Source organism: Zonotrichia leucophrys, chromosome 6 (genome assembly GCF_028769735.1).
Source record: "Zonotrichia leucophrys gambelii isolate GWCS_2022_RI chromosome 6, RI_Zleu_2.0, whole genome shotgun sequence".
In the NCBI taxonomy this organism is placed as follows: Eukaryota; Metazoa; Chordata; class Aves; order Passeriformes; family Passerellidae; genus Zonotrichia; species Zonotrichia leucophrys.
The window spans coordinates 6,766,892-6,790,922 of NC_088176.1; the positions used below are offsets into that span (position 1 = coordinate 6,766,892).

The following is a 24,031-nucleotide window of genomic DNA, read 5'->3' on the forward strand; positions in this document are numbered from 1 at the left end:
ACAAAAAACAGTTGACTTTTTTCTTCTTGCCCAGCATCTTAAAGACAGACTAACTAGGTCCTTACTGTTTGTACTTCTCACCTTTCAGCTGAACAAAGAAAATAAAACCTTGAAAAGAATTAGTATGCTTTGTATGGCCAAACTGGGCCCAGAAATTATCACTGAAGAGATCAACATTGATGAGGATGAATCATCCACGGATACAGAAGCTACCTCTGGATCATGCAATTCTGTGCACTGTCAGCAGCAAATAAAAGGTGAGCCTTGCTGCTGATCCTGCACCACCTGCAGGGCAGAAGTTGTCTCAAGAACAGCAGTGTTGGTGTGGGCCAGAGACTGGTCTTGTTCCAAGTCATGCTTCTGGGAGTGGTCAGAATCAAAGAATTTCCAGGAATGACTGAGAACATGGAGGGCTGGTAGAGTGTAACATAAATGGTGGGGGATACACAGCCTGCAGAGGAGGTTAAATGCAATAGGAAAATGAGATCTACCCAGCTAAGAGAGTTCAATGCTGCTGAATCAGTAAAAGAAACATTTCCTAAAACTCTTAAAAAAATTAAAGTTAAGTAGAAGGGCAAGGTCACCTCAACTGCAATGTCATTATTTCAGAGCTTGTCAGACAATACTCTCCATTTTTGTTTCCATTATGTACCTTTGTATGCACAAACTTCACTCATGTTCCAGAGCTATTACCAAACAAGCAGCCTAAAGAGGGACTGTTGTACTGGGTAAAACAGCACAGCTGGAGAACATGAAATACATTGATAAGACAGAGCTGTGGGGTTTTTTTCCAGAAATTTCTGCTGCTTTTTTGAAAGGCAGTTAATATTTCCATTGACCAAAATAAGCCTTATTTCTCATCCCTGTGATGAAGTCATCATGGTTTTCTATACTGTTGTGGCATAGTATCCAAAAAAGTGGAATGCCAACATTCTGGATTTTGTGACAAGATTAATTGTTTAACTTCTTTAAAAAAAGGCTTTCACTTTTTTTTTTTTTTTTTTTTGTTGTAACTTGGAGCAGCACATGATGTTTAAGTACAACTTTTTTGAACTTTCAGTTTGACCTTATTAACTGTTGTCTTTTTGAATGCAGCAGCTGCAAGGAGTGGTACAAAGTATCACTGAAGAAAAATGGTGTGTGTGTTGTAAAAATGCTTGTGAAACAGTCCCACTGAAGAAATAGGGTGTCATAGTACCATTCTGTAATCAGTTTTCCATCCTCTAGATGTAGGAAAAGGCAGCAAATGGTGTGATGCAACCCATCTGAATGGGAAATGAGACTTTTGTAGTGGAGAAAGGTGTCAGGAATACATTTAGAGAATAAACACTGGCTGCAAATCAGATGGGAGTGTAGCAGGGTCAAATTAGAGAATTATTGAAGAAAGGTTTTGATGTATCTGCTTTCTGTCTTGATGAACAATTCATTAAAGTATGAAAAGTGGTATTTTGGGAATCTTCTAAGTCCTTTAGCCTTCTCACCATTCCAGAAAGTATCAGATGTTTCTTGGAGTGATTCCTTCTCTCCCACCACTTTTCTGTAAGGATACACAAATAAGGTAGTAAAACCTTATGATATGATTTCTTCTCTGCATAGTGAGGTTGATACATGCATTGTAAAACCAGAATTAATCCAAGTCTCATAAATTTCACTGAGAATTTTTTCTCCATTAATTTCTCTGGAGAGCACAAATCCATAAAATGGACAAGCTGTATGAAAAATCTTCTGGGAAAACAGATCTTTTTATTTACTTTAAAAAGTGTATGATTTTAATTTAGAGGAAAATAAATGTGAGGCCTCAGAACTGGGAGGGGGATGCTGGTGTAGAATGGACATTTTCAAGATGTGAGACCTACCAGAATGACATCCAGCATGTCACCATCATCATGTGCAATTGATTAGCCACAATTTTCTCAACTCATGGCTGGTGTTCAATGAACAGCAGTGCTCTGAAATACTGGAAGCAGGTGGGGAATGAGAGCACTTACTGAAAGCTAATATATATCAATAAATTTTGATTTTTGTGGTGATTTTATGTTAACCTAAACCTTGATATATTATGTATGCAAACTGATCTCCTGTTAAGAAGTGATTATAATCAAGTGTTTTATTCCATTGTGAATTTAATTTATTTCATATTTTAATAATTAAGGAACAAAAATTCTGAGGGGAAAATTACAAGCATTAGCTCTTCCATCAGTAAAGGTTATATTCTGACTCTGTTCACATAATGTTACAAAGGCTATAAATTGGCAGCTGTTCAGGACAATTTCTTCTGTGAAAACCTCCCAAGTATTAACTGCCTGTTGTTTTGTTTATTTCCCTTGTGACAAGAGCTCACGATCCAAAAAGAATTGAAGTGTATTAATTTGTTTTAAAGGATGCTTCTTAAAAATTGTTTTCTGCTGCCTCTATACCAGAGTCTCTGTGATGTGACAGTCTCAAGAGCTGGACTTAGGACCCTCTGTTTGGGTTTGGCCATGTTATAACAGGAAATGAATCATTCAAAATGCAAATAAAGGCAGCAGGCCTGAACAAGGAGCTTACCTCAACAGAGTAAATCTGAAACTGTGACCCAGTTATAGATCTGTTACTTGACACTTATGCAAAGCTCATAAATTATTGAGGATGTTCCTTGGTTACAGCTGATGCTTGATACGTAGTTCAGGTGTTTCATACTCAACTGTACTTGCATTGCTGTGACATTTCCTTTGTTGTTGTTTTTCCAATGAAATATATTCTTCATTTCCTTCCTCAAACCCTAGAGCTGCGAGATCAAATCATATCTGTTCATGAGGAAAAGAAGACCTTGGCCATTGAACTGGAAAACCTGAGGTGCAAACTTGCAGAAGTAATTGAAGAAGTATGTATTGTACCATGGAAGGCGAGACCATGTTAGCCTGGAGTCTGTCCTTTCTGTAACTTTTAGCTTATTTTGCTGAAAACAGTTGTGAAGTTAATTGAATACTGTCTAATCTCAAGTCCTGCCAGTGATGGATCACGTAGGGCATGTCCCTGGAAGGGATCCTCTGCATCACAGTCCAGTGCCACTGTAGCTGGCACATGATTTCTCCTTACCTGTTTGATCTAAGCCCATATTACAGCTGTCACCTCCCCTTCCTGACAGCCCCTCACCCATCACAGCCTGAAGGGTTTTCTGGATTTCCTTAAACCCACAGATGTGTCAGAAATACTTTTGAAGTACACATAGTTTATTCACTGGTGCTACTTCTTTGAGTATATCCCTAAGTTCAGCCATTGGCAGTGCTGTGTCATCATAATTAGACCAGCAAATTGGCTTTTTAAGCCAGCAGAGTTTCATTCCTGCTTGAAAACTGGATAAGCCATGTACTGATGCAAATCAGGACTTAGTGGCTCTTCCTGTCTATGCAGCACTTGCATTCAGAAAGACACAGCTGACAGCACTTGGACAATAAACAGAGCCCAGGGAAAAAACAACCAAAACAGGGCTCTGACTATATTAAAATGCAAAGAGTCAGTAACTTTCCAACCAGGTGCTGTGGCACCTGATCCTGAAAGGTTCCAAAGATCATGTATTTGCAGCTGTGACTGGAATGTGCCATGGGAGGATTAGTTCATAACCCTTTTGTGACATCTGTTACAACATCTGTAAGGTGGAGTACAAATGCTTTCCATCCCACTGGAAACCCCAGCATCCAGCCAAACCTAGGAAACAGAGCTACTGACAGCAAAATACTGCTTGAATTCTGTATGTGCTGAATGCCTTGTGCCATTAGCTGAAATGCTCTTGGTTTTGATGTGTTCTTTATACTTTTCTAGGTAAATAAGTTGAAAGAAGAAAAGGCTGTTTTGACGACTGAAGTTAATAAGCAACAAAAGCTGTTGGAGAAATGTAACAGAGGTGTGTAGTCTCAGCAGGTTCTCCAAGAGAGCTGCATCTTTAAGAGTTTGCTGCATGCTTTGCAGAAGTGCAGAGCTTTTCTGCTGCAGTACAGAGGAGGTTACAGCACAGTGGCTGTGGTTCAGATCTGACACCTGGCCTGACTGCTGCAGGCACTGCATCAACTCATGGACTGTTCCAGACTCTCTGTACTCCAGGAAAATGTGACAAAGTGAACAGCAGGTGTTATGTGAGAACAGGGAAGTCTTTTCCTGCGTGCCACAAGTGGGAAACCAGGGGTTTGAACCTTAATCTCCTGCTTTCCTAAATCATTACACCAGTCTTCCTTTCATTGGGATGCAGCTTCTCATTCTGAATGTCTGAGGTCTGGTAACAACTTGTTTTATGTTCAGAGGATGATGAGAAATAGGCAGGAATGCTGGAATATGAGAAATAAGATTTCCAAGTTATGGAAGAAAATAATACTTTACTGGAATGAGAAGAGAGGTAGAACCAGGGCAGGGAAAGACTAAAAAGAGGTATAACTCAAAAAAAGAAAGGTTTTGCTTAATGAAGGTGCATGCTTCTACATAAGTAATAGTTGATTCCAAAGAAGTTTAGAGGAGAGGGAAAAGGTTTTAGTTTTTAGATTACTCTGCCTTTTCCTCTTGTTCCTTACTAAGCCATAAAAAATTAAGAATTGTTTGGTGCAAAGCCTCATTGGGTGTTTCCCATTTTCCTGAAGTGGCTGAGATATAGTAGGGCAAATCCTGTAAGCTTTTTCCTGGTGTCCATCTCTTACCCCCTCCATGTGTCTGCATTTCTTAACCCATGACAGGCAGTGCTTGAAGGCTCTCAAAACACCAAACTTCAGAACAGCTGATTACACAGATTAGCTTGAAGATTTTAGATGGGATAATATGACAGATGAAAGTTGTCTTAAATTTTTTTTTCTTTTTTCTAAGCATTATGGAAAGAACAACCCCTAGTTTCACATTTGCCTGTTTTCCTGGAGGGAAGAGTTAAATTAAAGCAAGATTTTTTTTTTTGTGTGTGCATAAAATGAGCTACCAAAGTATTCAATAGCACCTGTACCCTTTGTTTATGTGGCACTGTGTTGGAGCTGTGCACTCAGTGCATTTCAGTCAGAATTGATGAACTGATCTTAAATCTTTCTAAATATGTGGGTTGTTTGTTGGGTATTTTTTGTGTGTGTGGTTGGTTTTTGTTTATTTGCTTTTTAAAGAGTCAGGTATGCTGGATGTGTATCCCACTGTCTAAATGACCACTTCCTTTTAATTAAATTAAATTAACTAAATTACCACATTGAAAACTGTTATGCTCATCTCCAAACCAGGTAAACAGATATGGATTTCTCAAGAATAACATAATCTTTGATAGATTCAGTAAAGCTCTTTTGAGGCAAAGAGAGGCAAAATCTGGTCTGTGGTACTTGATGCCTGTTACTGGAGATTTTGAGTCTGAAAAGGAGGACTGTTTCTCTGTTCAGAAGATTAGTAATTGTGCATATATGTGGTGAGGTTTAGGACAAATACTGCAAAGAAGATTGTATATGAAAATGTAAAACTAGGTCATGCTGTCAGTCAGGGCTCCATGGTGCTAGGGAATAGCAGCTTATCTGGGAAAATCAAACAGTACTTCTTCTTTTGATCTGTTCCACTTTTCCTTCTGATCTTGTTTAATTCATGTAAACAGTGTCTGTGCTGGCAGTAGAGGAATATGAAGAGCTTCATGAAAACTTTGAGCTGGAAAAGAACCTGCGGAAGAAGGCAGAGTCATTTGCACAGGAGGTGAGTAGTCAGGGGAAAAATTAAGACATTGCAAGTGGGCAAAACCTTGCCAGCTTGGATGACTTGATTTCAATTCCCAGCTCTCATCCATTCTGCTTAGGTAACATCTGTATTTCATCCATAAAAACGAGTTTACTGTTTCAGCAAGCATTTATAAAGCACTTTGGAATTATTCATGCAGTCTTACCTATGTCCCTTTTCAAGGCAGGATTTTAAATTTGTCATGGGCTCAGTTTGCTACAACATCCCAGTGTGGAATATGTAGTGGTTGGAACTGGAAGGGATTAGCTGTCTTTCTAGTGATATAATTTGAAGGGCTGTTTTTTTTCCTGAAAAATATGTGAACTCCTAAAAAAGATGTTGCAAAACTACAGTATCAATTGAGGGACACATTTTGAAAGATTATGTTGAAAGTACTTTCTGTAATTGACTAATGAGCTGACAGGCTACTTAGGTACAATGCCAGAAAAATGCTGATTATTTTTAAACAGCTATTTCTTGGGTTTTGTCATTATTTAGTTGTTGCCACTTCCAGACTATGGGCCCCTGTTAGTGCAGACTGTCAGAGCAGCTGTTTGCTTGAAGGTTTAAATTCCATAAAGTTCTCTTATCCAAATTGGGATCACTGTAACAGTGAACTTTAGCCCTGTATTATTCTTCCCTTTCTGTACCTGCTTGTCTTCCTGTGGTATTGTGCTGCTCAGAAAGATTTTTAGAACAGTTCTTAAAATACATGACCACGTGACAACAAAGGCATTGCTGATTCATGTTTGGGGAACCAATATTTAAAATGACTTTTAAACCTGTTGTCATTGGCCTAGTTTCACACTGATGGTGTCCCTTGAGTGACCTGAGGCATCAGAGAGGTTTTGGCCACAACTGCATCCACAGCAGCACAGCTTTCTGCTCGAGTGAGGCTGTGTCAGCCTCCTCTCACAGGGATCAGGCTGCAAGGTCACAGCTGTGTTTGGAGAGCTAAGTTTTCTAGGATGTGCTTGCAGGAGCTATGTTTGGATTATGGTAAGGATGTTCAGGGATTTCCTGCCTGCTTGCATTAGCCTGTTGTCTCTGTCTCTATAAAATGTTTCTTTTAAACCTCAAAATTTCTGCAGGATTTTGCTTGGATTTTGCAAAAGCCACAGTAGTTGGTTGTGTCAAGCTGTGCAGTGTCAACAGAAGGAAGAGCTTTGGGTAAAGGACAACACTGCATGTGCAGTGCTTTGTTCTTGATTTGTATGGAGCACTTGGAGAAGGGAAAAAGGCTCCAAGTAATGTGGCTGTCACTGCAGCTGAAAAATAGCACATCTTAGTGTTTTGTATTTTTGTATGTCTCAAATAGCCAAATGTGTATCAGAACTACATCCCATGGAGGTGCCTGTGTGGTGGTGGGCACGTTGTCTGTCCAAGGGGCTGAAGCACCTTAAGTTTTCCTTTATGGTGTGGTCAGCCCATGCACTCAGACTCAGCCCTTTCCCCCTCTCCATGGCATGGCTTCATCTTCTCTCTTTGCATTGTGGCTGCTTTTCAAAGGGGTGCCCTTGGCCTCCTGCCCTTGTGGCAGGTGAGGAGGATTCTGTTCCCAGAACAGGAGCACTGGGGAGTGCAGGTGTGAGAGGGAAGGGCAGGTGAGCTCTGTGCAGAAGCCAGCACAGATGGGGGAGAGCAGAGACATGGAGGGAGCAGGCACATATAGGAGTGAGGCAACACTTGAAAATCAGAGCTTTTGATTAAAATTAAAAAAAAAAAAAAAGCCCAATACAGCTTTAATTATAGTCATGCTGCTGGCACCACCATAATATATATTTAATTAATCAACAGTGATCCAACTTCAAACATTAGAATTCATGCTCTTTAGAGGTTCTAAAGAAACTGAGTAAATATTGTCAGCCGTGGTGTGGAGAGGGGGAAGGAAAAGGAGAGAGGTTTTGAAGTGAGTCACAATCCATTGTGAAAGGTACAGGAATCTGCATAAAAGAACTAAATAAATAGAGTGTGTAAGGGGCGGAGGCATGGAAAAATCTGTACCTACCTGAATAAAACAGGGTTGTTAACACAGGAATCTTGGCAAGCTTAACCAGAATTCTAGTGTCAGGTTTTAAGAGACACTTGAAGATCTCTCAGCTGTTTGTGAAGCAGTTTATAAGAAAACAAAGGAAGGCAGAGAGTATCTTGAAGGCCATTGCAATAATATAGAGGTAGCCCTGAAAAGCACTCTCCCACAAAGATGAGCAAAATACAGTACATGCAGCCAAAAGCAGAGGAACACGGTGTGAGAAGCAAATTGATACTCTTAGCCATGCAAAAATCTCCTGAGTTTAACAAAATAATCTTGCATAAGTTGTTTATTAAACATACATCCTGCCCTGCAACAATATTTTGTAAAGTGATGATGGGGTTGAAGCCCAGTTTGGCCACTCAGCCCCACACAGCTGCCTGCTCACCTTCCCCCAGCAGGATGGGGGAGCAAATTGGAAGTTAAAAATGAGATAATAACTCATGTATTGTGATAAAGACAGTGTCCTAAGTAAAGCTAAAGCTGCTGCACCCAAAAGCAAAGCAAAACAAGAAATTCATGCACTGCTTCCTATGGGCAGACAGGTGCTCAGCCTTCTCCAGGAAAGCCGGGCGCCATTAGGTACAGCAGCCACTGGGGAAGGCAGATGCCATCACTCTGAGTGTTCCCTCTTCCTCCTTCTTCCCCAGCTTTGGATGCAGAGCCTGGTGCCACGTGGCACCTGTCCCTGTGGGCATTTGGCCTCAGCTGTCCTGGCTGTGTCCCCTCCCTGTGCATCCCCAGCTCACTCACTGTGGGGTGAGGAGCAGAAAAGGCCTTGACTCCATGCAATAATGAAAATATCTTTCTGTTATCAAATCCAAAACACAGTCTCATACCAGCTACTGTGACAAAAATTAACTCTTCCAGCCAAAACCAGCAGAAGTGAACAGTTTATTATTAGTGTATGCTGGTGGAGAGATAATCCCTGCACCTGAAGTGCTCTGGAAACCTCATGGAGAAGAAGCAGTGTGCTCTCAGAGATGACATTGAGCTGATTTTTCCCTGCCCTCTGTGTTTTGGACAAATAGAAATGAAGTGTGAAACTGCTGAGCAGTTTGTTGGGGTTCCTTTCACTTCTGAGGCTCACACAGGATTTTTGCTCAAAATGCACAACTGGAAAAAGAAAAGAAAGGTTTCCCAAGTGTTTATGGTAGCTTGTAAAACAGTTTGCAGTTAAGAAGTTGAAAGGCTGCATTCAGAGGAAATATGATCCAGATGAATTAAAACAATTCAGTGAATCTCTAATGTGCATCATTCATTTTTTCATTGACTTTCCCTCCTCAATGCTTTCACCATCCTACAGTTGTTTGTGCTTTTAAGTAACTACTGCACAACAAAATGTGTGTATTTAACTTGTTTGCCTCAAAATACCTGCATCCCGTACCTGGGCCAGTGCACAGCTGACTTTTCTTACTCTGGGACTGAATCTTCCCATATTGAAAGATCAAAGGTGGCTGTCAACTTGGGGAAAATCATTGTCACTCTTGGCAGGTGTCTGCACTACTCAGAAGGGTGAATGCAATGGGTTTGGTTATCTTGATGACATGAGCTCCCAAAGACCTCTTCCTGAGATGCATTTGTGACATTTTGGGTTAATTTGTGAGGACTTTTGCATTAACATATTGCATCTGTGAGTGGATACTGTGAAAGCAGCCCTGGAGAAGCAACTCTGTGCTTGCCAGTACCACTCTCTGTGCTTTCCCCAGATATAGTTCAACTGCAACTGGTATCTGAGGATAATTAATTTGCAGTCCTGCTGACTGAACTGGATTTAATAATTAAAGAGACATAAGTAGTTAGTACATGAATTCTCCTGAGCTTGGATGTTACCACTTTTGAAGCATGATGTAATGCTAATTTGTTTCATCAAGCTTTTTCCCAGGAAGAGGCTTGGGGAATGGTAACAGATGTATGCTCCAGGAAAATCTTTGGTCTCTTTTCCCCCCATCTCTTTTTGTTCAGGCAATTAGTCTGTGGGGGGAAAAAAAGTGAAGATGTTTCCTCCTTTTTCATGTGGTGTATGATCTGCTTGTGAATCTGTTAGATGGTGTCTAAATGCTGTAAGGCTGTGAGCATTATGGAGTGTATCACTATGCTTCTACCATAACAAAAAGAAAACTGCAGGAAATGAAGAAATAAATAACAATAGAGATTATATTTCCCCTGTGTTTTGTGCAGTTATGCCTCATAAGTGAAGAATGAGTGCTGTAGTTTGAGAAACCCTTTTGTACAGAGAAGGCTGGTAAAATAAATAATGTTTATTATAAATTTATAAATAATGCTCTGTTTTTAAGGAAGTCACATTGTTGATGGGAGTACAGTCTGCTCACACTCCAAAGTACATGCTCCAAGCACCTCTGTGGTGAGAAGCAAATGATGGACAGAAAATAGGCTTAACTCATCTACTCCATTTCTCCCATTCTGAATGAATTAGATCTCTTCTTTTAAGCCACAAAACTTACTATTGCTGCAGCTTGTAGCTCTTTAAACAGTCCCTTCAGAAGCTGTCTGGCATTTAGCCAGGTAACTAAAATCAACTGGATTTTATCTTTATTGGTCAGAAATATTATGAATCATCTATGAGTGACTCTTGGCTATCTCATGGTCACACTGCTCACTTAATACAGCTAGATCAGACTTTGACTCCTCTAAAGGAGTTTTTTTGGTTTTTTTCCTGATTAGCCATTGAACTAAAAACCATACCTAGAGTTATATTTTAATCCTAATTTTAGTGCCACTTAGTGCCCTGTCAAGCCATAATTAGACATGATTACTCTGTCCTCCCCATCAGATGAAATCCTTCAAACAGCCTGTTCTTTTGGGGAGATACAAATACCTAGAACCTACCTCTCTTGGGACTTAGCTGAGGTGTGAACACAAGCTGTGGGGCTTTGGGGTACACGTAATGCAAAAGGAAAAGGCATCAGCTCCTGTAAACTGTGACAGATGTGGATGGGTTACCCCTCTGTGACTCACTGGGTTTTGGAGGAGATGGGGTACTGCTGCTGAGGATTGAAAAAATGACCAGCTGCTCAGCTGAGTGATCTTCTCTTCTGTTTGACTCTCCCAAGTTTGACTCTGCCTTACTACTTACCTTTTTTTACTCTATTTATAATGGACATCATGCCACTGATTTTTATTTTAGTTTATGCAACCATTGATTACCTTATTAGAACAACACCTGCTGTTGTTGGACATTGGAAAATTGGGGCATTTTTCTCCCTTAAACTGTAACTAAGACAAAAAGGTTATTGCTCAAATACCCAAAGGATGCATAGATGGAAGTGCAGCCTCACATGGATATTAAAGAATTCCCTTTGTCATTGTTTTGCTCCTGGGAGAAGGGTTGGTTGGAAAGTATCCAGTTTTATCCTGAACCTTACTTGAACAAGGCTTGGTGTTCCCAGGGATTTGACACTAACAGAGTTGCCTTCTAACGTTTTTAATGAGGAAGAATTCCTTTTTCAGCCCTGCTGTAAACAAAAACCAGCTGCAGTGAACGCTCTGTCGGGTAAGGGGCTGAGCATGAGCTGTGGCCTCACTGAGGCTGAGGGAAAACCTTCCATTATTTTCACCCCTTCTTTCCACCTCCCCAGCTCTTGTGAAAACTCTGCTGATAGAAAGTGGCCAGCTCCCAGATTTCCTGTACTTTGCAGCTTCTCTTTGTAAACTCAGGGAGAGGAAGATGCATAGCTGGTTTGCACAACAATGGGTGATTTTAAAAATGAGACTGATAGGTGTAACCAAATTGTTTTTCTTTGTGGTCTGCCTTCAGCTGCAGGTGTGGTTTTCAGCAGATTCCTGCACCACTGACTTGTGTTTCCAGCATTGATTGGGATGCTCTGCAGATAATTGTCTAGCAGGTGGCAAAGTCGGAACTAATCCATCAATTGGTTAAATTCCACCTAGTCCACATAATCTTGTTAGGAGCTGTTTTGCCTTTTCAGCAGTCACTTTAATTAATATTCAGGGTTGTGCAGACAGACAGGTTTACGCCCTGCTGAAGCAAGAATGGATTTTTTAAATTTTAAGTTAGAATTAATTTGCAAGGGTCTTTTTTGTCCTATGTCAAACAGTGCAGCCTCTCAAAAACTTGGAATCAGTATCACCAGTTTGCCTGACACAAATGTCCTGTCTGGTTTTGTCCCTTCCACTTAGAATATGCTGGGACTTATAGAAATTATGTAAGTAACTTCTGAGATGGATGGGACTCCCCATGAGAATTTGGTTCCCGTGTGTCTGATTGCAGCATTACCTTATATCAAATTATTCTTCTGTGATGTTGAAGATGCTTTCATATTTGTGAGCAGGAAAATATTTGCAATATCACTAAAGCAGTTTATAAAGCTAATTGAAAATGCAGGACTTGATGTGAAAGCTTCTGAATGAAAAAGTTTTCATCCAGGTCTTCAAAAGGATTTTTATCATTCTGTTGCAGAAGAACATGAAACAAAGTGAATATGAATTTTCTACACTTGGTGAAGTATCTGCTCAAGTTGAAGAAATCAAGTTGCTCTACTTGATTTCTTCTTGTTTTGGCAGCTTTCTGCTCCCTCAGGCTGGAACAACTCTGGTTGGATTTAGTGGCAGAAACTTGGTGAATAAAAATCTGGAACTGATCACCTTGAAGTATTTTTCAGATTAAAAAAAAAAAAAAAGGAAAAAAAATCCAGGTTTTCACTTTGCTTTGAAAGTTCACAGTGTGTAAACTGTGATGTTTGCTGAAGTTGACTTCTGGAGAGAGGTTGTTTTCTGTCAGGGTTAAATAACTTCTGTGAGTGACTTGACAGGAACACAGAAAACTCAGAGACAGTATTGAGTTGTTTTGCAGTGATTTAGAGGCCTTTCTTAAGTATAAGGTTCAAAGATGCTGTTTCTTTTAAGAATACTCCCAAGCGTTAAATGAATTTGTTGCAGTACAAAGGCAAACCTTCATGGATTGTTGTGGGTAGCTTTGATTCTGAAATTCTCTTGCCCTTGAATTGTTTTTGCCCCAGCCCTACTAGTAAAGGATAACATAAGCATAAATTGGTTTGACTGGTGGGGACAGAGAGCTGATATCCAGTGCACATTTCACTTTGCACTGTCAGCAGTTTGTTCCTGTTTGCTGTATAACAAATTGCAGCACCAGTGCCCACGTTCATCACTTCCTCTCCATCAAATGCTTCCAGTGCTTTGCTGCCTGCCCCCCTGGCACAGCTTTGCCCAGTGGAGTGTTCACTGCAGGTTTTTGGTGTTAGGGCTGCATCAGTTGACTCCTCCTGGCATGCAGGGTCACACGGGCTGCCAGGGCAGGGAAGAGTTCAGTGATTTTCTCAGTCTGTCTGCACAGAGCTGCTTGCTGGGGAGGCTCAGCTGAAGTGTCTGTGCAAAGAATGCTTGCCACAAGCATCAGCTCATACTTAATATGTAATTGTATTAAATAAATAAATCACAGAGCACTGCAGTGGCACCAGAGGGGAAGAAACCGTGTGTCATATCTGTAATTCTGGTTTGTGAATAAACAGAATGGGAATCTGAAAAGATGTCACAACACTTTTGTATTTCTAATACTTTATTCTTAAAATATGTCCTTGCTTTTGCTGAGCTCTACAACAGTGTTTTTGCAGTCTGGGGGAGTACCTGCATTCTCAGGCTGTTCTCTGTTCTGCTGCCAGAAGTGGCTCTGCTGACCTGTGCACACTCACCTGAAACCTCAGCATGACCCAGTCCCTGTTTCTGCTCCAAGAACAGGCACAGCTGGGTTTGTCGAGTGGAAGCCCTCGTTGCCTGAGGGCAAACATCCACCTGAAAGAGATGTCAAGGTGCAGAACAAATTCACTAGGAATTTTTTGTTGTTGGGAAGCAATCTTTTTTTTTTCCTAGTTCCTAAACAGTCTGGGAGGAACAGATCTCTCAGGGCAACTGCATATGCTGACAGCTTCTGCACCTCTTAAGTGAAGCCTAGAGATGTGTGGGATTTTTTTATCAATGTCCTGTCTCCAGACCTTTTGATTTTTGCCTGCCCCCCACAATGTATTCATTTGCAAGATCAAAAATATAACTTGGGAAGAGTAGGAACACAAGGATCAGAACTAAAAGGCTGAAATTGTCCTAAAAAGCCTTTTCCCAGGGCAAGTGCCTACACTGATTACACAGCCATGGACTGAAATTCGTTTCCTGAAGAAATGAGTCTCCATCATTCACATACCCAGCTCACCCTCAAGTCAGTGGCTTTATGCCAAGGTTTGCAGATGTGTTTGAGGAGATGGCTTGTGAATTCATAGACATTTTATCTTCCATCTAGAGTTCTTTTAGTCTTTCCAGAGCTCCCAGAATGGGGGTCAGATTGTTCCCATTTCCAGGAAACAGAATTGAGAGATGTGTTTAAATTCTGAATGCTGCCAACATGTGGGTAATGGAGGTGTAGCAGTGGGTGGTTCTGAGCAAACACCTGGTTCCTTTCAGTGTGAGCTTAGCTCTTGTGAATTTTGCTCTCAAACTTTCTTTCCCCTTCCTTCTCAGCTTCTTCCTCATTATTTCTTCCACATTAACACAATGTTAGTATCTCATTTTCTTTCCAGTTGCCATTTTAGCATCAGACTGTGCTTGCCTGACTGTTGTTTTTCTTGGGTGTGGGCTTGTTTTGGCAGATGTTTATTGAACAAAACAAGATGAAAAGGCAGAGTCAGTTGCTTCTGCAAAATTTTGCTCCTGATCAACAGCTTTTGAAGGCTTTGGATGACAATGCTAAGCTAACCCACACATTAGAAGAAGAGAGGCTTCAACACCAGCAAAAGGTAAAACAGAACTTCTTTTCATCTCACCTAGAAGTCTTTGAAAACCTCCTGAATTTAAGGAGTGCTGTGTCTTAATTACATTCAGAATTACTTGAAATCATATTCCCTGTAAGAGCTTCGAGTTTAAAAACTTAAATTTCAGAAAAGGTTGTGATTCCCTTTTTCTGAGTCACTGTTGAGATGTGAGTGCAGAACTCAGAGGCTCCTGAGTGTGAAGAGGCTCAGGTTTAGGCAAGTATTTTATTCTGGGTGCCTGTGGAGTGCAGTTACAAGCAGTGAGTGAGTCAGGCTCCATTAAGTGAAGAGATGGCAAGAGCATATTTTGGACATTGAGTAATACAAAGGGTGCCTTGGGGGTATAAGGAAAGAACAGGAGGTGAGAGGTGGGCAGTGGTTTGGTTCTTGCTGAAAAATGGATGGAAAGCCAGACAGACACACTGGAGCAGGGAAGTGTAAGGTAAATCTGCAAAGTGCTGTGAGAAGATCTAAACTGATAGGATATAAACAAATTTATTCTCTGAAGCTAGACTAGATCAATCTCTTTACTGGGAGAAATCACCATTTTTTTTGCCAGGAAAGCCTGAAAATGAGCTTTGCTTTAGCCCTGAGGCCTTCTCCTAAAACTCTGTCAGTAGAGTAAGAGTAGGGATAGGTGAACAATTCCTGCTCTTTCATCAGTGCAGCAATACTAAGACTGCATTCTCAAATGCTCTGAATGAATATTTTGGAAGAATCATTTCCAGTTTATAGAAAACCTTTGCATCTTTGGCTACTTTGAAGTCTAGAACAAAATGTATATATTTGGGGAGCTGTGAAGTTGCTGTTACTCTGCATCTGAATGCTGCCTCTGATTCAGATATTCCATAATTTCCCCACTGGCATCTGCATGGGTTGAGACAAGGGAGTTTAAATAATGAGCCTGTCAGTGGAAGCAGTAAAAGAACAAAAATGTCAACGTTCTCGTGCTTCAAATGAGGAAATGTTCTGAAATTAATTATGTGATAAAAACTCTATAAAAAGAAAAGGGAACAATGTAAAGCTTAAGTACTTTTGAGCTAAATACATATTTTAAAGAAGAGTTAAAGCAAGTTGGGATCATAACAGAAAATTCTGACATCTCAGAAGAATCTTTCCAGCTCTCATCCAAAAATTTTCCTTTTTCTGGGACTTTTGCTTCACTCCTGTACTATAACATGATGTTTTCAGGCATAACTGTGCCTAGTGGGTTATTTGCCAACAGGAGGGACAGAAAATGTCTTTTACTGTGATGAATGCTCTTGTTTGCCAACTGCAGATTAAAGAATTAGAGGAGCAGCTAGAGAATCAGTCACTGCACAAGGAGATTGGTCGCCTTAAACAGCAGCTAGAACTTTTGGAAGAAGATAAAAAAGAACTGGAGCAGAAGTGTCAGCATGCAGAAGAAAAAGCTAGGGACCTAAAGCACTCAGGTAAAACTGTGTAATAACTTTGATTTTAGGGGTAAGGTGTGTGTGTGCTTGGTGCACATCTGCATTTGAGACCCTAAAAGCTTTTGTGTAGCAGTGACCCAGACCTTGCTTCATTAGACAAAGTACAGCAACTGCCTTCACCTGCAGAAAACTGTGTCCAAAATGTGTGTGAAGGAATAACCCTGTAAAACTTCTGTAAAGGAACAAAACTCCTGTGGTTAGGTTGCCCTGAGTCTTACAGATGGATAAATATATGGGAATAGGTGTCTGTGTGAAAGACACAAAAGATTATACCTGGACTTTAAAGTCATTCAGTTGATTTTTAATTTTTTTTACCTTTTAAAATTTAAAAGCAAGCTTAAAATACTGCAATTTTAATTTGAATCCATCATTGCAAGAACAAAGAACCATATCCACTTTGGAAATCATGTTCTTACTTCTCCCATAACCTACTGCACACAAAACAGTTGCTAAGGATTTTTGTAACTAAAAGAAATTCAGGATTTTTTTTTCTCTGTTTCTGCCTCTCCCCAGTTAATTATATTTGACAGCATTTCAAGCACAGAAAAGTAATTTCTGCATTTTAGGTCTGACATGAAAACAGGAGAGAAAAAAATCTATTTTACCACGACCCAATTTCACCCATTTTTATGGGGAAAGCCCACACCACCAGCAAGACAGAGACAGGTCTGGAGGTTGAAATTGTCCATTTCTTTGATCTCTTGTTAGTTCATTCTCAGATACAACCTGTGATATGCTGTTGCAGAAATGGGATCAAGTTTTCCCTGCTCTGTCATTTTACATGAAGAGTCCTGTAAGGGAGAGTTTCAGTTTCAGTAGCAACTCAGGTTGGAGGCAGCTGTTCTGGTGGGAATATTGTGTGTTGTTCTTGGTAGAAAATGTCAAAAATTGACTTTGGGCAGTTGTGTGGTTTACTCTTGTTTGTTCTTTAGTCAATTAGTAGAGTTTTTTCCTCAAAGCTGGTTTGCAGAGGGGATGAGAGAGCTGACTGTGGTTTGTTTCTTCGCCCCCGTGCAGTTGATGAGCTCCAGAAGCGAATCCAGCAGTCTGAAAATCCTGCCCCGCCTCCGCCGCCTCCTCCTCCGCCTCCTCTCCCTCCTCCTCCTCCTCCCAACCCCATCCGGTGAGTGCCCCCAGCCAGGGCAGGGCAGAGACAGCTCCTTCATCCCTGGCATCCAGGCAGGAGCGGTGTGTTCAGAGGAAAAGGCTTTCTCCACCTGGGTGGGGCTCCTGAGCTGCAGTGTGGCCGCATTTCTCCTCCCAGAGAAAAGCAAGGCACAGCAAGGAGATTTGTGGGAATCTCAGCAGGGAAACTCAGAGAATGGAAAAAAAAGAATTCTTATCTCATTGGCTGTGCCTGTGTTTGTGCAAAAGTGAAATGCAATATGGAGATTGTTTACCCAAAGTGAGGGGGTTTTGTGTCCAGGCTGTTGGTCAGCAGTCAGTCACAAGATTCTGTGCAGTTCAGTTGAGTGGAGTTGAGTGCTTGAGCAGATTCAGTGTAACATAGTTTAATATAATATAGAATAATATAGGATAATAAAGTAATTAATTAGCCTTCTGATACCAGTGGAATCAGATGCATCATTTTCTCCCTTTGTCATCGGGGTTGCACTGTATTTACTATACTTACTGTTTACTGTGTTACTGCAGGACATGCTCAGTGCCCCACCTGCTCCCAGACTTAACAGCCAGGCCAATTCTGAGCAGTGCCTGCCTTGCCAAGCCTAACAGACTGTCTAGACTGTGATTTTGGAGGAGGAGGGATACCTGTCTCCTCTAAATTTAGGAGATTATTTTTTTTCCTATTCACCTGATAGCTGTAATTATAGACTTGTGAAATGCTTTCTATTGCCAAGAAAACTCCTTTGAACCAAAGGATATGTTGGATTATTGTGTGTCCCTTCATGTCAGATACTCATGATGAAAATGCAGACTCCATTGAGTTCCCACAATTACTTTCATAAGTTAAAAAGGAGGAAAAAAAATAACAAATGAAAATCACCACCCAGTCATCAAGCATTTTTGGCAAAAATATCAAAATTTGGCTTGATTTCTACAAAGGACTATAAAAGAGGATGACCAGTCTCTGCTGATGTATCAGGCATTAGACCCAAATTAATTGACAAAACATTAAAAGGCACTTAGTTAATTTTAAAAACTGCTAATCTTCACATTGTCTGCTTGGTTTTAAAAATAAATGGACTTGGATGACAATTTGCAACCCTCTGTAGTAGAAATGACACCCAGGAGTCTTGTTAACTACTGTGTTAAACTTAAAAATAAATCTGATTACTGGGGACAATTCATCCCTTTGTGCATCTTGCATTGTTTTTAGAAATTAAACATATTCAGGCAGATTGTGTGTGGCCTTTTGCTTCTTTTATGTCCATTAACTCACTTGGCCTGCTTGCTCCTTTCTCACTGATGGATAGCATGAATTAACTGTGTAGGAGTGTCGTGGGATTTTTCTGTTCAAATTTGTGCCCTTTACTGTTTGGAGTAGGTGAAACTATTAATTTTAAGGCCTGTCATGCAAAGTCAGACTATTTCCTCATGCACTGAGATGTGTATTTGGATAGAAGTTGTTTTAGGACATAGGCACTGGCTGCTGCATTTTTCTGGGACAGAGTTTTGACCTTTGAGGCAGGGATGTCACTGCTGTGTGAGGAGTGGTGTTCAGTAGGGAGTGACTGGCCTCACTGACACATCAGATGTGCACACGAGCTTGTATTGTTCTTGAAGATGAATCATTTGCTGGTGTGGACTTATACATTGTGAATATAGTGAGGGGATAATTATTTGACACTGTAAGAGATTACAAACTTGGAAATGGTGAGGAGATACTGATCACCATATTTAAGTGTCCTCTGGAGAACAATACTTCAACATCTACAGCTCTTCTTTCTGTTTATTATGCCAGAGCAGCTTCTGTTTGTCATGTGTCACAATGAGACCCTGGCTTTTAATATTCAAATCTGGAGTGTTTTGATTTGTGCCTAATGCCTGTTAAAAAGAAATAAATTTCTCTGGTGCATTTTGATGGGAGGCATTGTGGGGGGTAATTCAGTGCATCTGCATTCAAGAACCATTAAATGAGTCTTTTGTGAGTGGCTGTATAATCAGGTGTAAGCAGGCTGCTGGTGTGTCATGTTCAGGCTCATTCTGACAGTGGGGGGACCCAGGACAGAATGGCAGTGGGGACCAGGACAGAATGACAATGTGCAGTTTCATTTCCCCCCAAGGTCTCTCATGTCCATGATTCGCAAGAGATCTCACTCCAACACCAACGTGAGCAAGAAGGAGAAACCTCCCCAGCAGGAGTCAGGTATGGCTCATCCCTTCTCAGGCTGTGTGGGTTGTCCTCTGGGGCTGCACAAAGGAGCTGGGCATAAAGATGGTGCTTCAGATGCTTCTGATTGTCAGCATTATCTACAGCTCTCCACGTCCAGCACAATCCCAGAAATGGGATTGCAGCCCAGGAATATGTGCACCAAGATGGGAAGTGGTACCTTTGGTACTTTAGCTTTGGTATTCCTAGGAGAGGTGGCTGAGGACTCTGGGCTGGTCTGATTCAGAGAAAAGGAGGCTGAGGAGTGACTTCATTGCTCTCTACAGCTCCTGAGGAAGGGACAGGGAGGTGCTGAGCTCTTCTCCCTGGGATCCAGTGACAGAACACATGGGAGTGTTTAAAACTGCATCAAGGAATACTTAGACTGGACATAAGGAAATTTTGATTTATGGTGAGAATGGCCAGACACTAGAAAAGGCTTCCCAGAGAGGTGGCTGGTGCCCCAAGCTTGTAAGGTTTTGAGGCTGTAACTTTTGTTCAGCCCTGAAGTGGTCAGGCTGTTAGACCAGATGGTCACAGCTGAAGCATTTTGTTGTATTCTACTCCAAATTTCCTTGAGATCCCAAGTAAATTTGTGTGGCCCTCATAGGCACCTCTGCCTCCACAACTGAGCTGGTCATCAGCATCCAGTTTACTTCTTCCAAAAGGATTTGAGTGTGAACAGTCTTTGAGGCTGAGGTCAAAAACCTCCAGGGAACACCTGACATTTGCTGTAACTGGAGAAAAGTTGTAATCTTCCTGCTTGAGCTGCAGCATGTGCAGGGCTTTGTGCTTCCACAGGTTACCTGCAAGAGGCAGAAGAACAAACCTATGAGCATTAAACAGAGAGCAGGCTCTATTCAGCATAATACAGGGAAATTTCTGAATTTCCACATGGCAATTTCTTCTGTCCAGAGCCTCTCCACAGAGCTTGTTTGTTAAATACTTCAGTTTTCGTCCCTCAATTCATATCTTGTGAAATTACCACTCAGAGTTGACTGTAATTCTAATCCTTTAATAACACTGAAAACCTAAAACAAAACAGTCTTGCACTAAGGTGGCTCTGCATGCAAAGTAACAGCTGAAATTGCATTTTATTGTTGTTAATGGAAGCTGGAAACTTAGTAGGTTGAGAACAGGAGTTAAGTACAGATTTGCAAATGACTGTGAGTGCCTGAGGAGTCAGGGCTAGTTAGACAGGCATTGCCAGTTAAATAACCAAGGGTTTTCTTGCTGTTTCTCTCTTCCTTCTGAAGCAGCAGGAGTTTGTTTTTAGTGAATTGCTTAACTCATTTGCTGCCACTTAAACAAAGAAGGGAACCTGGCTGAAATTATAGGATATAACTGTTAAAAAGACCCCTGCTGTTAGCAGACTAATGGTATGTAAGTCAGGCTGGATTGTTGCATGGAACCAAGAGGAAGGAAGTGGGGGAAGCAGAGTTTTACTCCTCCCATTCTCAGGTGAGGAACTGAGGAGTGGAGTGACTTGGGCAGGTCCCTGGGGGAATTTCTGGGAACTGGTTACCAGTCTGAGAGAAACAAGGTTGTTGGTCTGGATGGAATAGTTAGAGAGGTGACCTTGTCTGAGATCTCTGATGAAGGGTCAGTCTTATCTTTCAGCAGAAGTCCAATTATGGTGCCTTGATTTGTCAGGGTTCCTTGAAGCATCCTAGATGTTTTGATTACAACTTTTTGTTGAGACTGTCACAAGCAGTGATTGCATGAAATACTCTGAAATTCACTCTTAAGTTCTCAACTCCTCATTCTTTCATTATTTATTAGGAAACTAACAGTTCTGACCTTTCTTCAATTACATATAAACTGCTTTTCCTCTTAATAGTTGAGCTGTCCTTAAAATAAAAAAGGGAGAAAATTCTTTCTTTATCTAGTTATTATATCAAACTTGAGTCTTGTTTTAACCCCTGTTAAGGACTTAGAATGAGTGGTTTCTATCCCATACCACCAATTAAGCTTTTATATTTGAAACAGGCTGTTTGTGAAATTAAAGGCTGACATTAAATCAGCTTAGAATACATAAACCACATTTCTATGAATCATCAAGAGTACCCTGACAAGTGAGAGAGCAGAAGTCTTTTTTAAAAATTCCTGTTACATAAGGTACAAGGTTGGCAGCTTTGAATAGCATCAACCCTATTTCTCCAAGTATTTAAGTGCTCTTCCCCCCCTCCCCTTTCTGGTATGTTAAGGGTCTTTTCTTTTGTTATCCAGAATAAGTTAACAGGCATTATTTAGGTTCATCACAGAGCTTCCTATGTCATCTCAATAATTTGCAGTCCTGATACCAAATCTCGTGAGAGAGCAGCCATTTCCTTCCGTGGTATTTCAGTTTTTCCCTTTAACGTGACACAGGGTTTTTAGGAGGGGTGGGTTTAGGCCAGGCTGAGGTGTTGGTGTGCTGTTCCTGCCAGCTCCTCAAACCCATGAGAAATGGGGGAGTCCCTGTCCTGGGGCAGCTTCTCCTGTGTCACTGCAGCTGTGGAGATTTCTGCTGAGCCCCACTGGAAGCAGAGCTGGGTTCTTCCAGCCCCTGCTGCTTCATCCTGAGCACTGAGCTTGTGCAGTTCCCAAACAGTCCTGGAGCTTTGTGTTTGTCATGATGAGGGCCCTGCTTCTGTCCAAACTTCTGCAGCTGGGCAATTGCACAGTCAGGATGCTCAGTGCAGGGTGGAATTTTATCCTTGAGGAGCTGGGGGCAGCTGAGCTGGTAGCAGAGATCCCTGTATCCAGAATGAGAGCATGGTTTTTCACTTTGTGCCATTTCTCTGCAGCTCCTGTCTGAAATGTGATCTGTTCTTTGCCTTTTTTAGCAGGTGAAGAAGTTACAGATCTGAAGAGGCAAGCTGTGGAAGAAATGATGGACAGGATTAAAAAGGGAGTTCACCTGAGACCAGTCAACCAGTCAAGCAGGCCTAAAACAAAGGTTTGGAATAAGTAGCAGACCAATCATTTTAGCTAAGAACAGTAATTTACACTGAAAATAAACTTTTCTGTTATATATTCAGAAGAATACATTTTCCTCCCCTCATTTACTTTATTTGGTTTTGGATAAAATGAATTTGAGCAGCATATACCTGAAGAACAAAAAAAAAAAAAAAAAAAAAAAAGAGAAAGCAAAAAAACAACCCAAAAAACAATGCAAATGAAGGCAGCAGTAAGTAAATAAAGGCCAATTTCTTTGACACAGAAAAGAAGCTTGTAAACAAACAGCTGTTAAGAAACAAAAAATACAGAGAGAGTACCTGAAGTGGCTAAAGGGGATGACCAACAAGTAGACTGCATTAACACTTCTTTTTCTTTTATGCAACACTTACACCTAACACCTGAATGTGGTTACTGTAGAACATTGCTTACCTCCTTCACAAAAGCATATTCTTTATTTGAGTCTGTGGGTCACCGTGCTGAGAGCTGAGGCTTTTCTCTTCATCAGAGTAAGGAAATAGATGGAGTGTTAGCTCTGTGCCCAGGAGAGGAGGGGACAGGAATGTCACACAGCCACAGGCCTGGGCAGCAGCCCCTGGGTGAGGTCTGTCTGCAGGCACAGAGTCTCTCCTGGGCCACTTCATGTGATTTTTAACATTTGTGTCTTGTGTTTGCTTACAGCCAGAAACACCAAAGCCCTCTGAAAGTGCAATGAAAGAACTAAAAGGGATTCTGGTAAGAAGAAACTTTCATATTAAATTTCATTTTCTTCTCATTGAGCTGGCAGGGCCTTATGTGCAAACTGTGAAACTTCTGCACTTTGGGTTGAAGCCACCAAAGCAAATCTCCCAATTCCACCATTTGACTTAAGGAGAATTTGTTTTTGCACTCTTCTCTGGGTTTGTGTGCTCCTGCTACTAGAGGGGATTTTGTGGTCTGTGTCTGCCATAGATTCTTTGGGAAAATTCCAAATACTCATAGTGGGGATGCTTAAGGATGGAGGATAGTCCAAAGTAAAGCCCCTGGACTGCACATACAGTAGATGCAGAGTTGTCCTCATCAACTGGTCTCTTTCCTGTGGCACCAGATTTCTTGTCAGCATAGGTGAGGTTTAAATAAAGCAATAGCTCTGGTCTGTCTGCATTTATATGTAGAAAAGAAGGATTCTGAATAGCTGTCCATATAACCCCTTATCACAAAATAAAAACATTAGGCATGTTTGGCCCAGCTGAGAGCAATGTGCTCCTGTTGTGTTCTTTACTCATTGCTTGTTGCTTCTTTTGCACAAGAACTAAAGTTGTGTCAGAAGGAGCTGTAGTTCTTGCTCCCTGACTTCTGTAATCCTGAAACTTTTGAAGTGCCACTTTGGCAGTTGAAATTCTGCCAGTTTTGAAGCAAAATGCTTCACTTCTACTCTAGAAGGTGAAGCTCATCATTCTCATCACCCTGTGGTTAAACAGCCCGTACAAAAACAGTTCAGTGGGGTTTTGGGGGATGCAAGGCAGTACAGCAGAGTGGGATTTAAAATCACCAGTGATGGGTAAAAGTTGCTGTTCTCCAGTCATGTGAAAGCAAGGGAAGAAATGGTCTAGAGAGTCACCAGACCCTAATGCTGAGCCCTAATTAGAGGGACACTTAATTAAAGGTGGCAGTAAATAGGAAAGGAATAAAATGCAACAGTGAGACTGTGCTTTAAGCAGAATTCCATAATTACAGGAGTGGTGGGATGTGGTGTGCTGTTTGCACAGTAGTGAGGGTTGGACAGGGCTGTCCTGCCCAGGCT

General features: G+C 41.2%; 1 protein-coding gene across 2 annotated transcripts in view; it reads left to right on the forward strand.

The window, feature by feature from the left end:
- The window catches only part of SHTN1 (shootin 1), a 55,210-nt gene that overhangs the window by 19,801 nt on the left and 11,378 nt on the right, over positions 1–24,031 (forward strand). The window contains exons 5-14 of one of the 2 annotated variants that reach the window (XM_064716670.1): positions 89–257; positions 2,766–2,863; positions 3,802–3,883; positions 5,579–5,673; positions 14,362–14,508; positions 15,803–15,956; positions 16,995–17,100; positions 19,223–19,305; positions 22,137–22,249; positions 22,930–22,983. In XM_064716670.1, the coding sequence (XP_064572740.1) occupies positions 89–257; positions 2,766–2,863; positions 3,802–3,883; positions 5,579–5,673; positions 14,362–14,508; positions 15,803–15,956; positions 16,995–17,100; positions 19,223–19,305; positions 22,137–22,249; positions 22,930–22,983 (1,101 nt within the window). The remainder of the gene's footprint in view (positions 1–88; positions 258–2,765; positions 2,864–3,801; positions 3,884–5,578; positions 5,674–14,361; positions 14,509–15,802; positions 15,957–16,994; positions 17,101–19,222; positions 19,306–22,136; positions 22,250–22,929; positions 22,984–24,031) is intronic. The other variant, XM_064716671.1, reaches the window with a different exon arrangement.